Source organism: Carettochelys insculpta, chromosome 21 (genome assembly GCF_033958435.1).
Source record: "Carettochelys insculpta isolate YL-2023 chromosome 21, ASM3395843v1, whole genome shotgun sequence".
NCBI lineage: Eukaryota > Metazoa > Chordata > Testudines > Carettochelyidae > Carettochelys > Carettochelys insculpta.
Window position 1 is genome coordinate 3,324,155 of NC_134157.1, and position 13,465 is coordinate 3,337,619.

Sequence of the window (13,465 nt, forward strand, 5' to 3'; positions counted from 1 at the left end):
TTGGATAAATTGGACGATTGGGCCAAAAGAAATCTGATGTGGTTCAGCAAGGAGAAGTGTCGAGTCCTGCACTTGGGACAGAAGAATCCCAAGCATTGTTATAGGCTGGGGACTGACTGGCTAAGCAGCAGTACAGCAGAAAGGGACCTTGGAGTTATGATGGATGAAAGGCTGGATATGAGTCAACAGTGTACCCTTATAGCCAAGAAGGCTAATGGCATATTAGGATGCATTAGGAGGAGCATTGTGAGCAGATCTAGAGAAGTGGTTGTTCCCCTCAGTTCAGCACTGGTGAGGCCACATCTGGAATATTGTGTCCAGTTTTGGGTCCCCCAGGATAAAATGGATGTGGATGTGCTGGCGCAGGTTCAGCAGAGGGCAACGAAAATGATTAAGGGGCTGGAGCACATGACCTATGATAAGAGGCTGAGCAATTTAGGCTTATTTAGTTTACAGGAGAGAAGACTGAGGGGTGATTTAATAGCAGCCTTCAACTTCCTGAAGAGGATGGTGAGAAACTGTTCTCAGTGGTGACAGATGGCAGAACAAGGAGCAATGGTCTGAAGTTACAAAAGGAGAGGAGTAGGTTGGATATTAGAAAAAAACTACTTCACCAGGAGGATGGAGGTGGTGGATTCTCCATCACTAGAGGTTTTTAAGTCCTAGCTTGACAAGGTCCTGGCTGGGATGACTTAGTGGGGGTTGATCCTGCTTGAAGCAGGGGACTGGACTAGAAGACCTCCTGAGGTCCCTTCCAGCTCTAGGATTCTATGTTTCTATGATGCTTAACACTAAACTTCCCAAGTTTATAATGGTTGGGTTTGGGAATACTTACTACACTCTTGTGATGTATTTTACTCTAAATTACTCATATAAATTCTCTCCCTGAACTCTGTGTTAGCCTTGTGTTTGTCTGGGAACCCCCGGACAAGTTTGACCCATACTTTGAAAGTTCTGTGTAACCCCGGCTCTACTGCAATGTCCTATAACACATCAGAGCTTCTGCCAATGCCACAGACACAAGATCTGAGTTTGGGATGTTGGAAATATTGCATAATGGAACTGATGGGGCCACAGCTGACAGAAAGATGGATTGCGAATAAGAGACCACCTGTGGCTGGGTTCTGAGCTCAGAGCATGTATGTGCAGGTTCCCAATGAGCACCACACTGACTGAACTTCTCTCGATGCCCAGACGTCCACAGGACTGCAGCAGAGAAAAGTGTAGTCAAAAGCTTAGAGCCTCGTAGCCTGAAGCCTGGGCAGGGAGCTCCACAGGCCCCGGGGAGTGGGGGGTCAGTATGAACACCAAAGAACATTAAACTCAAAAAGAAAATAAGAAATCCATGAAACTGCAAGAAAGAAAATGCAGTTGGCCTGGTGGGGTAAGCTGGTGTCTCTCTGCGGGCTGCTGAGGCAGGGCTGGAAACCGATTGGCTTAGTGGAGTTAGCCTGCGTACGCTAGGTAAGCCAACAGGATCAAGGGGCCCGCCTGTTTCTACTTTGTCTGCCACTGAGGCACAATTCAGAGGCCTCTTCAGCTAAGGAGCAGACGTGTGTGCTTCTACTTCCCACTGACCTATCCAGTCTCTGAGCAAACCTTTGGGTGGGGATGATGGAAGGGCCCAGTTCCTGCTCTGGCTTATCTGGCCCATCTAATCTTGATTTCTCCCTGCAGTACGGGATGGTGTTCGACGCAGGCTCATCCCACACCTCTCTCTTCGTCTACCAGTGGGCAGCTGACAAAGAGAATGACACCGGAGTGGTCAGCCAGACATTATCCTGTGATGTTCAGGGTCAGTATTCCTGCTCAGCTGGGAGGGAAACGCAGGGTTGGAGGCCGCTCGGAGATTTCTTATGCTGCAGGGCACCTGGGTGGTGGAAACATTGGGTGAAGCATCAGCCTGGTGGACCAATCTCTGCTACAGCTGGTGACCATATCCTACCGACACTGGAGGAGCGCAGTGGTTACAGCAAGAGGTTCTCCGGGGATTCCTTTTTCCAGCTGATCCTTGGCACCATGCGCAGCCACTGGCCACAGCAAGCCAACCTGACCTGGGGCGGCAGGTGGGCAAGGGACAGCCCACAGCCCATCCGTGCAGCTCACAAGCTGACTGCTCCCTGTGGCTCTCTAAGCTGCGGGTGGGGAGTGGATGGAGGGCTTGCTGCGCTGTTCCAGCCCCCAGCAAAATGTCTCTGCTCCTATTGGCCAGAAGCTGGCCTATAGGAGTGGAGATATTTTGCTGGGCATGGGGCCAGTGCAAAAAGCCTTCCCCTTGCAGCACAGACAGCTGTATGGAACAGCACTTGGAGCAGCCTGGGGCTGCTGGCAGGCAGGGAGCCTACCTGAGAGTGCTGCTGGCTAGAAGCTGCCTAGATTGCTTCTGACACTCTGCCCCTCCCATACCTCAACTCCCACCCAGACCCTGCACCCCCTCCTACACCTCTCCTCCAGGCCAGGATCCTCTCCTGCACCCATATTCCCTCCCAGGCCCTGCACCCCATACCCTGGCCCAGGTCACAACCCCTCCTTCACCCAAACTTCCTCTCAGACCCCCTGGCCTCTTCTGTACCCCAGTCCCCTGTCCCGAGCTCCCTTCTGCACTCAACCTCCATCCCAGACCCCACACCCCCTCCAGAGGACAGTGCAGTGCAGACTGCTGAGCTGTAGAGGTGACATTGCAGGGGACACTGAGTCCCCAGTGCTTATCTCTCAGCCCTGTCTGGATTCCCTTACAGGGGAAAGACAATAGAAGCCATCTCTGCTGAGCCTTCATTTATTGGGAGCATGGCGAGCCCCTGGGGATGCAGGAACTGGCCCAGCTGCTGCATTCCAAGAGGGCTATCACCTCCCTGTGCACCTCTGCTCTGGCTGAGCAGGGGAGAGGAGCACGGCTGCTGCCCAGGAGGGAACGCACCTGCCTCTGCCGAGCTGGGACTCTGAAGCCTGTATTGGCACAGTGGTGCTGGAGCTATGTTTAAGGTGGAGGTGCTGAGCAACCTTACCCCCGCCAGCCTGTTCAAGCCCCTCATCACCCCAGGCTGGGTCACCTAGGACTGCCGACATTGCCGCAAATAGGGGCCAGTCTGGAACAGTTGGCAACCTAGCCCCAGCTGGAGGAGGCTGTGGCGCTGAGGCTGGTGACAGGACCCTGAGTGGCAGCAGAACCTCAGGGGCTGGTGACCTGGACCCTGGTGACCTTGGGCTGCTGGACCTGGAGCAGAGGCAGCACAACCCCAGAGGAGCTTCTCAGAGGGACCTGGGTCTGTTGGAGCCAACAGCTGGACAGCCCCTGGGCATGGGGAGGTTGGGTGGAAAACCTGGGGATCCTGCAGCACCTCCCATGCCCCAACTTGCCATGCTATGTCCCTGCAATCAGTTTCCTGTGGAGGAGTTTTGACCATGGGTGGGTGTGTGCTGTGCTGGCATGTTGAGCAGCACTGGAAGTTTACAGGTGACCCTGCAGCACTGACCAAAGCCATAAAGACAGTCTGGGCCCCTGTGATCTTACCTCCCTGTAGAGGGGAACCAGGACTAGTCTGTGGTGGAAATAAAGGGGGTTCTGGGCACAAGCAGACCCGTGATGCCATCTGGTTGCCTAGCTCCCCGGCTCACGCAGTCTTGTGCTGCTCAGTGCCGACAGGCTGGGGGCCCAGTCTCCTGGCCTGGAGTCCTGGATCCTTCCGTACAAGGATCAGGCTTCAAGAGGCGAGGAAGAGAGTTGAGTAACACTGCTACTGAGTGATTCACTGATGGCTACTCATCACACTCCCACGAGGGATCAGGTCTCAGCCCTCTCCATGCACCCTGCCCCATCCCCAGTCATGTTTACCAACACACCTGCATTCCAGGACCTGGCATCTCAGCCTACGCCAGTGACCCTCCCAAAGCTGGTGCGTCCCTTCGCAGCTGTCTGGAGGAAGCCCTGAAGATTATTCCTGCTGAAAGTCACAGGGAGGTACCGGCCTACCTTGGAGCTACCGCAGGCATGAGGCTGCTGAGGTAACTACACTGGGCTTCAAGGGCAAAGGAAAGGCTGTCTGCCATGACCCCACAGTCCAGTCTGGCTAGAACTGGCTCAGCACTCCCACACACCCATTGTTCCCATTCTGCACCTGACCAGGAGAACGGACCCTCAGCAGAGCTCAGCACACTGGGTGCATGACGGGTGCTGAGTTCTCCAGAAAACTTGACCCTGACTGGGCCCTGGACAGGGCCAGGGAAGGGAGAAGTTCCCTGTTTATGGTTATGGTACCACCCATCAATATGGAGTCTCTCAATGGACAGACTCTAGGGGGCAGTGGCAGTTAAAGATGGGAGGAGAATGGAAGATTGTGTGGCACCTTAATTGTGCATTGTTACTTTCAAAGCATCACCCTTAACTGGGAATTGCATACATGTCCCCAGTACATGTTCCCAGAAGAGTACAATCTGCAAAGTATTTATCGTCATGAGGTGGGGCCATGCTATAACCCCCATTGCACAGATGGGAACTGAGCCAGAACAACTGAGCGGCATGCTCAAAGTCACACAGGACTGCTGTGGAGGAGCAGGAAAATGAACAGAGATATCCTAAGGCCCAGGCTAGCACCCTAACGGAGCCTCCAATCTCCCACAGCCTTTGATAAGCATAAAGTTACAATGAGTTTACTCTCTTTGTAGTTCCACAGCTAGCTGACATTTTGCCCAGGAATAGACAGTGTAATTACAACCTTTAATGAGTTCCTCCTCAGATAGACAGTCCTGGGATTCTTTGTGGTCCTTTTTCTGCTCTATTACTTTGTCACAAAGTCTAGGTTCAAAACAGGAACAAGTATCTGCTGCTGTGAGGCACCTTGGTTTAGCTCTGACACTTCATGGACAATTCAGCACAGCTGAACCAATAAGAAGCCCTGTGGCACCTTATAGACTAACAGATTTTTTGGAGCATAAGTTTTCGTGGACAAAGACCCACTTCATCAGGTGCACAAAGTGGGTCTTTGCCCACAAAAGCTTATGCTCCAAAAAAATCTGTTAGTCTATAAGGTGCCACCAGACTTCTTGTTTTTGCGGATATAGACTAACACGGCTACCCCTCTGATACTCAGCACACCTGGTAACTTACACATTTTTAAACCAAGACTGGCTGTGTCCCTAAGACACAGGACCTAGGAAGCAATTCAGGAAAGTTCTGAGGCCTGCGTTATAGCATATCAGACTATTAACTCAAAGTTTTAAGTCATGATTTCAGGACTTCAATAACTCAGACAGCAGTGAGGGAAATATTATAGGAGTGGGTGGGTAGGTGAGGTTCTGAGGCCTGTGGTGTGCCATAGGTTGGACTAGAAGAGCACAGAGGTCCCTTGGCTTTGGCATCTATGAATTTTCATCCATTGGGGTTGTTAAACCAAGGCAGATCTTCTCCCAGATAGACACCCGAGTTCAGCTACAAGTGCCTGGTCTTGACGTAGGGTGAAATTCTAGGACCTTTACTATGCACTAGGTCACACTAGAGTGTAGTGGTTCCTTCTGGTCTAAAAATCTAGGACTCTATGAAACAATAAAGGCAGACAGCAGGAAATAAATATACAGAATCTATAATGAAGTGCCAGGAAAGAAGGAGAGCTGTGTTATTTTCCCATGCATTTATCTACATGAGTTCAGATCTAAACAAAAATGCAGTGTGGGTTCAGTTAGCAGAAAGAGCTGTGGGAAACCACCAGCCTCCTGCAGTGGGGACTATTTGCTGTAAAAATCCAAAGTCTATGAAACATCATGTTCTTGCTGTTTCTCAGTGCTGCTAGTTCACTGATTGGTTACCTTGGGAGTCAATGGAAACTCCCTCCTCACGCTTAAGGCTTTACAAAGCCTTGGCTGGATTGATTTAATTGGGGTTGGTCCTGCTCTGAGCAGGGAGTTGGAGTAGATGACCTCCTGAGATTGCCTCCAAGCCTCATCTACAGTTCTATGATTCCACTTTTTTGGTGACTCCTTCCATTTGCACGACTTTTAGCATAGAAAACAGATCAGCTGCAGACCAGGTCTTGAACGAAGTCACTAAAACCATACAACAGTATCCTGTGAATTTCCGTGGGGCGCGGATCATTACAGGGGAAGAGGAAGGCACCTATGGTTGGATCACGATCAACTATCTGCTGGACTCCTTCACCCAGGTGGGGCTAGTGGGAGATGGAAACCCTGCTCTCTGCTGTTGTTATTATTTTAGATTCTCAACCTTGTAAGCAAATTCAGGCCTGGTGAAAGGTTCTGGACTGACAGCAGCCCACAAGGAGGGACTGGATAGAAACTATCCAACTTTGCATAAAGGCTATCACACTACACAGCCATCAGATGGCAACAGCTTTCAGATTCACTACTGCTAGTAACATAGGGGTGAAGGTCTCCTTAGTCCCAAGCCAGCCAGCTCCCTGTGACCCAGGGTGATGTAATACCATTCTCAGAGGATGTTATTGTTCAAAAAACCTCTCACCAATAAGCTACTGACAGCTCAGCACAGAAATCTGAGCAGCTGACACAGATCCAAACAAACTTCAGGCGGTCCTATAGCACCTTAAAGACTAACCATTTGATTTATTAGGTAATGATCTTTCAGCCTGCAGAGCAAAGAGAATGAAAAATTATAAATAAGGTTCCCTGTCAAACACTAGATGGAAACCAAGGATCACCCTGGAATGAAACCAGATCCAATTTCAGTTCCACTATTTTCAGAGTCTCTATGTTCAGTTTTCGTAGGCAGAGACCATATCATATCATTGGAAGGGACCTCGAGAAGTCATCAAGTCCAGTCCCCTCCCTTCATGGCAGAACCTATTACCATCCCTGACAGATGTTTTTTACATTTATACTGCCCCCATACCCTTGAAAGGCCCCTTCAAAAATTCGTCTCACAACCCTGGGCTTACAAGGTCAGTGCTCTAACCACTGAGCTATCCCTCACCTTCCTTTTGCACCTTTGCAGTGCAGTTAACCCCTTTTTATTTGATTTAGTCGAGTTAGATTTTACAGGGGTTCTTCTATAGCTCACATCCCATGGGAATAAATCAAGACTGATGCCGTCTCACCCTGTAATCCTGTTTTGTCTTGACAGTACTCTCCCAGACAGCGCGACTGGATCCATCCTCAGTCAGCCAAGATCTTGGGTGCCCTGGACCTTGGAGGAGCATCAACTCAAATCAGCTTCATTCCCAAGGGTCCAATTGTGGACCAGACCAAAGCTGCGAAGTTCAGGCTCTATGGATACGACTACACTATCTACACACAGAGCTATCTCTGCTACGGGCAGACCCAGGCGTTGAAACAGCTGCTTCTGAAACTAACAGAGGTGAGGCATGGTGGCAGTTTGACTCCACCTTCATTCTTGGGTTTCCTAAAATGCACGTGAGAGCACATGGAGCGGCGTCAGAGGGGGCTCGGCCCCTGCAGCAGCTCCACAGGAGAGGAGGAGCAGCATCTGGTCCTGAGAAGGCCTTGGGAGGTGAATGGGTGGAGCAGGGAGGGGAGGGGAGGCTTGGCTGATGGAGGCCATGTACGGCAGCAGTAGTAGGGAGAACAGGAGGGTTTGAGTGATGCCACCCTTCAGAGCTGCACAAAGGAGCAGGGGGGATGCCGTCCCCAGGCATGGCTGTAGAGATACCCACCTGCCATGTGGACCCTGAGCTAGGGCCAGGGTCGGGGGCTTGCTAAGGCTGCAGACACTGCCTGCACTCAGGGACCCTGGCGCTGTCCCCCATTCAGCTCCGGCTTTGTAGGGATTCAGTGGAGATGACACTCGCCTGCAAGACCACATGGCTCGAAGGTCCGGAGTGCACTTTGCCGGATGAGTAGGGAGGCTGCCAAGCCCCTGAGGCTCGGCAGAGCCTGCTGCCCCCAGAAGTCATTGCACTTTTCCACACAGCAGCCCGAGTGGCAAGAACCTCACATGAGCTGGGGAGCCAGGGGCTGCGGGCACAGAGTGGGCTGGGGCTGACAATGCTAACAATACATCTGATGATGATATAGCTCCAGCGTAAGAAGCCCCTGCAGCTGGGCCGCAGCTTCGAAAGACAAACTTCCCGCTGAGCTGCTGCCAGTCTTGCCTGACTCCCAGGAGTTTCCTACCCGTAGGCTGTCGGGTCCCCTCAGATGAAGTGAAGGTGGGGGAGAGGGCTGAGCCTATGACTCCCCATTTGATTTTGCTGTTCCCAGAATGCGAACGTCCAGGACTCCGTCAGCCACCCCTGCTACCCGGAAGGATACCAGGAAAACACCACAATAGCCTCCATTCGCAGCAGCCCCTGCACTGCCTCTCACGTGCTGACCCATTCCCGAGTCTCCATGGTGACACTGATGGGCACAGGGAATGCCACCGAGTGCCGCGTGGCTTTCAAGCAGATCTTCAACTTCACAGCATGTGGCGAGAGTCAGTTCTGCTCATTCGATGGGATCTATCAGCCCCCGGTCAATGGGGAGTTCTTTGTAAGGCAAATCCTCTCTGACCCTCTTCTGAGCAATCTCAGAACCCTTGTTCTTGCCGGGTGCCCCCTCCAAGAAGCTGAGTGTACCTCCCTCGCATCCCCTCACAGCTGCACACAGACCCTCATGGCCCCTCACAGCCACATACAGCCCCTCACAGACCATCACAGCTGCACACAGCCCTCCAGAGCCACACACAGCCCCTCACAGCCACACACAGGCACACACAGCCACACACAGCCCCTCACAGCCGCACACTGCCCCTCACTGCCCCTCACAGCTGCACACAGCCCCTCAGAGCCACACACAGGTGCATGCAGCCACACACAGCCCCTCACTGCCCCTCACAGCCGCACACAGCCCCTCAGCTGCACACAGCCGCACACTGCCCCTCACTGCCCCTCACAGCTGCACACAGCCCCTCACAGGCACACACAGGCACACGCAGCCACACACAGCTGCACACAGCCCCTCACAGCCCCTCACAGCCGCACACTGCCCCTCACAGCTGCACACAGCCCCTCACAGCCCAGAGAGCAAGGGCCTGAGCTGGAGCTCTGAACACAGATGTAGCAAACCAAGCTGAGCCCTTTCAGACCGCTGGGCCTAGCTGATACCGGTGTGAGAGGCACAGTATCAGCTGTGTGTGTGGAAGGTCATGCCTCTCCTGCCTGTAGGAGCTGTGTGTGTATAGGGAGCGTCTCTCACACCAGTATCAGCTAGGCCCAGCTGTCTGAAAGGGCTCAGCTTGGTTTTCTGCATCTGTGTTCAGAGCTCCAGCTCAGGCCCTTGCTCCCTGGGCAGTGCGCGTGCGGCTGTGAGGGGCTGTGGGTGGCTCTGAGGAGGTGTCTGACTATGAGGGGCTGTGTGTGTGGCTGTGAGGGACATGACCTACCCTCTTGGGGCATATCTACACAGCAGCCTTATTTTGACATAAGCTGTTCCGGAAGAGCAATTCCAGAATAGTTTATTTCGAAATAATGCTGCTACACACAAAATGCATTTAGAAATAGCACTCGGCTATTTCAAAACACAGCGTCCACGCACTGGCTGTGTCTACACTACAGCACGCTTTCAAAAGGCCATCTTCCAGAAGGCATCTTTTGAAAGGCCAGGTTTCGAAAGAGCGCGCATACGCTCAGAAGTGGCTCAACCCTCTGCTCTGTCCTTCCGAGAGAGCAAGGCAGGAAACACCGCAGACGGGGTCCCATGGCAGACAAGCCTTTCCAGGCCCCACAGCCAGCCGCTCCCTTAAAGGACCCCTGCCACACATCCCCGCCCTGCGCATGACAAGGGCTGCTCTGCAGGACACAGAACTGCAGACCTGGTGCTCAGAGCTAAGCCAGGATCCCGCAGACCCCCATGGATCCTGTTCAGCTCTGAGATGGGGACATCACCGACGAGCGGGTCAGACTGCTGGCCACAATCGTCATCGGAGTCCACTACCTCCTCTGGCGGCCAACCCCCACTCCTCCCCTGATCCTGCAGGCTCTCACCATGGGGCGCCCTCCGCTTCCCATCCCCCATGCCATCCTACCCCACCAGCGCTGGTGGCGGGGCCAGGCAGCGATGCTTGAGAGGGACCACGATTGATGGCTCCAGAACCTCTGGATGAGGAAGAGACATTCCTGGAGCTATGCCACTGGCTGATTCCCACCCTTCAGCATGAGGAGATGTGGATGCAGCCTGCAGTCCTGCTGGAGAAAAGGATTGCGAGCGCCATATGGAAGCTGGCCACCTCGGACAGCCACCGTTCATGTGGCCACCAGTTCGGGGTGGGCAAGGCCACCATTGGGGCCGTCCTCCTGGAGGTAAGCGATGCTCAGATCACACACTCACCACACAGGGGCAACAGGGGCTCCCAGGCGAGGGGGCAGGGACAAGTCAGGGGAGGGGTCCTTGAGGGAATGGGGGAGGGGCATGGGGCTGGGGGCCGGGGGCTGGGGATAGGGGGCTCTGGGGCACCCCGACATACACTCCCAGTGCGCACACCCTCTATTCCATGCAGGTCGTCTGAGCGATCCATGCCATCCTCCTGTGGAGGGTCATCCAAGTCGGGGATCTCAATGCAGCCATTGAGGGATTTGCTGGCCTGGGCTTCCCTAACTTCTTCGGGGTCCTGGATGAGACCCATCTCCCCATCCAGGCCCCAGACCACAGCGTGGGGTGATATATCAATAGAAAGCGGTACCACTCTGTGGTACTCCAGGCCTTTGTGGACTGCCATGGATGCATGCGTGGGATGGCCCAGGTGAGCCCATGATGCCAGAATTTTCTGCAACTCCTGTCTCAGCTGCAGGATGCAGGAGGGGACCTACTTCCCACAATGGGACCTCCCTACTGGGGACACCACCATGCCCCCCTGCATTGTGGCCGATGCTTCCTACCCACTGCACCCATAGCTCACGAGGCCCTGCATAGGACAAATTGACCCCAGCCAAGAGCAGTTCAACGAGTGCCTGAACCAGGCCCAAGGCCTAGTGGAGTGGGCCTGTGGCCGCCCGAAGGGGTGCTTTTGGTGCCTCCTCATGCGGCTGGAGGTGCTCATGGTGGTGGGTGTGGGCTGCGCTCTCCACACTGTTGTGGTGAGCAAGCACAAGTGATTTGTGCAGGGGTGGGCTGCCGAGGCCATGGCTGGATATGAGCAGCTGGCCCATGCCCCATGCTGTCAAGCGAACCGGGACGGGCTGTGGGTCAGGGAGGCCCTCAGGGCGGACTTCGCCAGGGTGCCTCAGTGACACTCCCCCGGGCACCTTCCACCCTCCACCCACATACCTCCCATGCCCCTCACCCCTCACTTATGTATCACGCAGGACATGGGGGTGTTTGCAAATAAACATGTTAACTCTCAAAATGAACCTTCTTTGAACATCAACATCAACAAGGGGGGCTATGTACAGGGGTGAATGGGGGAACTAGGTACAATGAGGTGGGAAGGGGTGGGGCCACCTGAACTTAGAGGTGGGAGAGGGCAAGGGCGGGGGGGGCTCAATCTTCCACAGGGGTGGGGGCTGTGACCCACACCGGCCGCAGGTGCCCCTACTGCCCTTGGTCCAGGGTCCCTGGCAGGGCTGGGATGGGGCCAGGACCACGGGGAGATAGGGGAATGGCGGGGATGCTTCAGCCACAGGCTCGGCGGCAGGGGCTGGGGTTGGGGGGAGCAGGCCCAGTGTGGTCAGTGCTGGCCTTGAGCAGCTGCGCCAGTTCCGGCAGGGCAGCTGGAGGGAGGTTGGGTGGGATCAAGGCAGCAAGGTCGGGGACGGCAAAGGTGGTGGTGGGAGAGGCGGCAGGCGTGGCAGGGGCAGGTGCTGGACAACAGCCCAGGTGACCTTGCCCTAGACCTCCCACCACCACCCCATGTCTGCCTCCTCCAGCTCCAGCCACCACTGGAGCACACGGGTCTGCTCCCCGATGGCCGCGGTCTGTGAGGGGGCTGGTTGAGTGGCCCCTGGCCTGGCCCTCAGATGGCAGTGCTGTGGACAGAGAAGGGGAGAAGGGGCAACCCATCAGCCCCAGGGGCCGTGCCCCCCCACCCCCTGTTGCCAGCCCTCCCTCCAATGGCCTGGGGGCCCTGGGGGATCCTAGGTCCCTGGGGTCCCTGCATGGCTGGGCCACGAGCTGGGTGAGGTCCATTCCCCCATCTGGTTCACCTCCCCAGGCTTTGTGGGTTGTGGTGCTGTCCCCGGCAGGGGATGCTGAGTGCCGTACTAGGCTGCTCTGTGATGCGTGGGGAGGGGGGCTGGCGGCTGTGCGGCCAGCCTGCTGCTGGCTGTGACAGGACAGCCCCACCCCTGGCCCAGGGTGTCTGATTTGCCAGTTACCTACCTGAGGGGCCCTCAAGGACTTGGGGGTGGCCCAGGAGGAGGAGGCCTGGCTCGAGGAGCCACAAGCTATAGATAGAACCAGGGTCTCCTCCTCGCCCAAGGACATCTTCAGCTCCTGCACCCTGGCTGTCCTCCCAGCTAGTCATCCAGCACCAGCTGGGGCTCTGCCTTTGGTGCTGCCGTGTCCTCCGTGGTCTCCAGCTTGGCTGCATCCTTCAGCCCCAATAGCCGATTGAGGGCTTTGTAGTGGGGACAGCCAGTGGGTGCCGCCCCTGAGTGTCTGGCTGTGTGCCAGGCCCAGGTCCATGCCTGCTGCAGCTCTTTTGTTTTCGGCCTAACCTGGTCAGCCATGCAGGGGCTGGGCCTGGATCCTCAATCCTGCCAGGGGCTGGACAAAGGCTGCAGCATTCTGGTGCCATTCATGGTGTGGAGGAGCACCGCCTCATCTCCCCACAGTCCCAGCAAGTCTTTATGCTGCCCCTTGCTCCACGAGGGGGCCCTTTTCTTTGGCCCCCGGCTGGCCTCCGGGGATCCCTCTAGTGGGTCAGTGGGGGGGACCCCAAGGGGCATGGGGGGGGTGGTCCTGTGAACTGACCATGCAGCCGGTGGGGTGCCTGGCTGGGCTCTGGCGTCGCTGGGCAAGCATGCTGCTGTAGGGTTCCTGCAGCCAGCATGCTCTCAGCTTCCTGCCACAGGGTTTCTGGGTCCCTGCGTCTCTAACCGTGGCTGGATGTGCTGACAAGCGAGCTCCGCTTGTGCGGGCAGGGACATTTCTGCATGGTAGCTGGTGGTGCCATAGAGGATGCTGCTTTTGAAGGAGGGGCCCATGGCGCACTTACACATGCCTTCTTTCGAAAGGAGATTTTGAAAGCTGGGACTCTTCCTGAAACAGGAATGGACGAGCGATTTCGAAAGAAGCGCTGCAGTCTTTCAAAAATGATTTTCAAAAGAATGTGTTTTGTGTGTAGATGCGCCCCGGGATCTTTTGAAAGCGGGGTGGGGGTGCGCCTTTTGAAAACTATTTCGAAAGCACATGCTAGTGTAGACACAGTCACATAGAGCCTATTCCAAAAATAGAGCCATTGGACACATTGGCTATGTCTACACTAGCCAAAAACTTCGAAATTGCCATGCAAATGACCATTTTGAAGTTTACTAATGAAGCGCTGAAATACATATTCAGCGCTTCA

General features: G+C 55.0%; 1 protein-coding gene across 4 annotated transcripts in view; it reads left to right on the top strand.

The window, feature by feature from the left end:
* Positions 1-13,465, top strand: part of LOC142023813 (ectonucleoside triphosphate diphosphohydrolase 8-like) — a 45,170-nt gene that overhangs the window by 26,433 nt on the left and 5,272 nt on the right. For 3 of the 4 annotated variants that reach the window (XM_075015143.1, XM_075015142.1, XM_075015141.1), the window contains 5 exons: positions 1,678-1,795; positions 3,852-4,002; positions 5,993-6,152; positions 7,088-7,321; positions 8,185-8,454. In XM_075015143.1, the coding sequence (XP_074871244.1) occupies positions 1,678-1,795; positions 3,852-4,002; positions 5,993-6,152; positions 7,088-7,321; positions 8,185-8,454 (933 nt within the window). The remainder of the gene's footprint in view (positions 1-1,677; positions 1,796-3,851; positions 4,003-5,992; positions 6,153-7,087; positions 7,322-8,184; positions 8,455-13,465) is intronic. The other variant, XM_075015144.1, reaches the window with a different exon arrangement.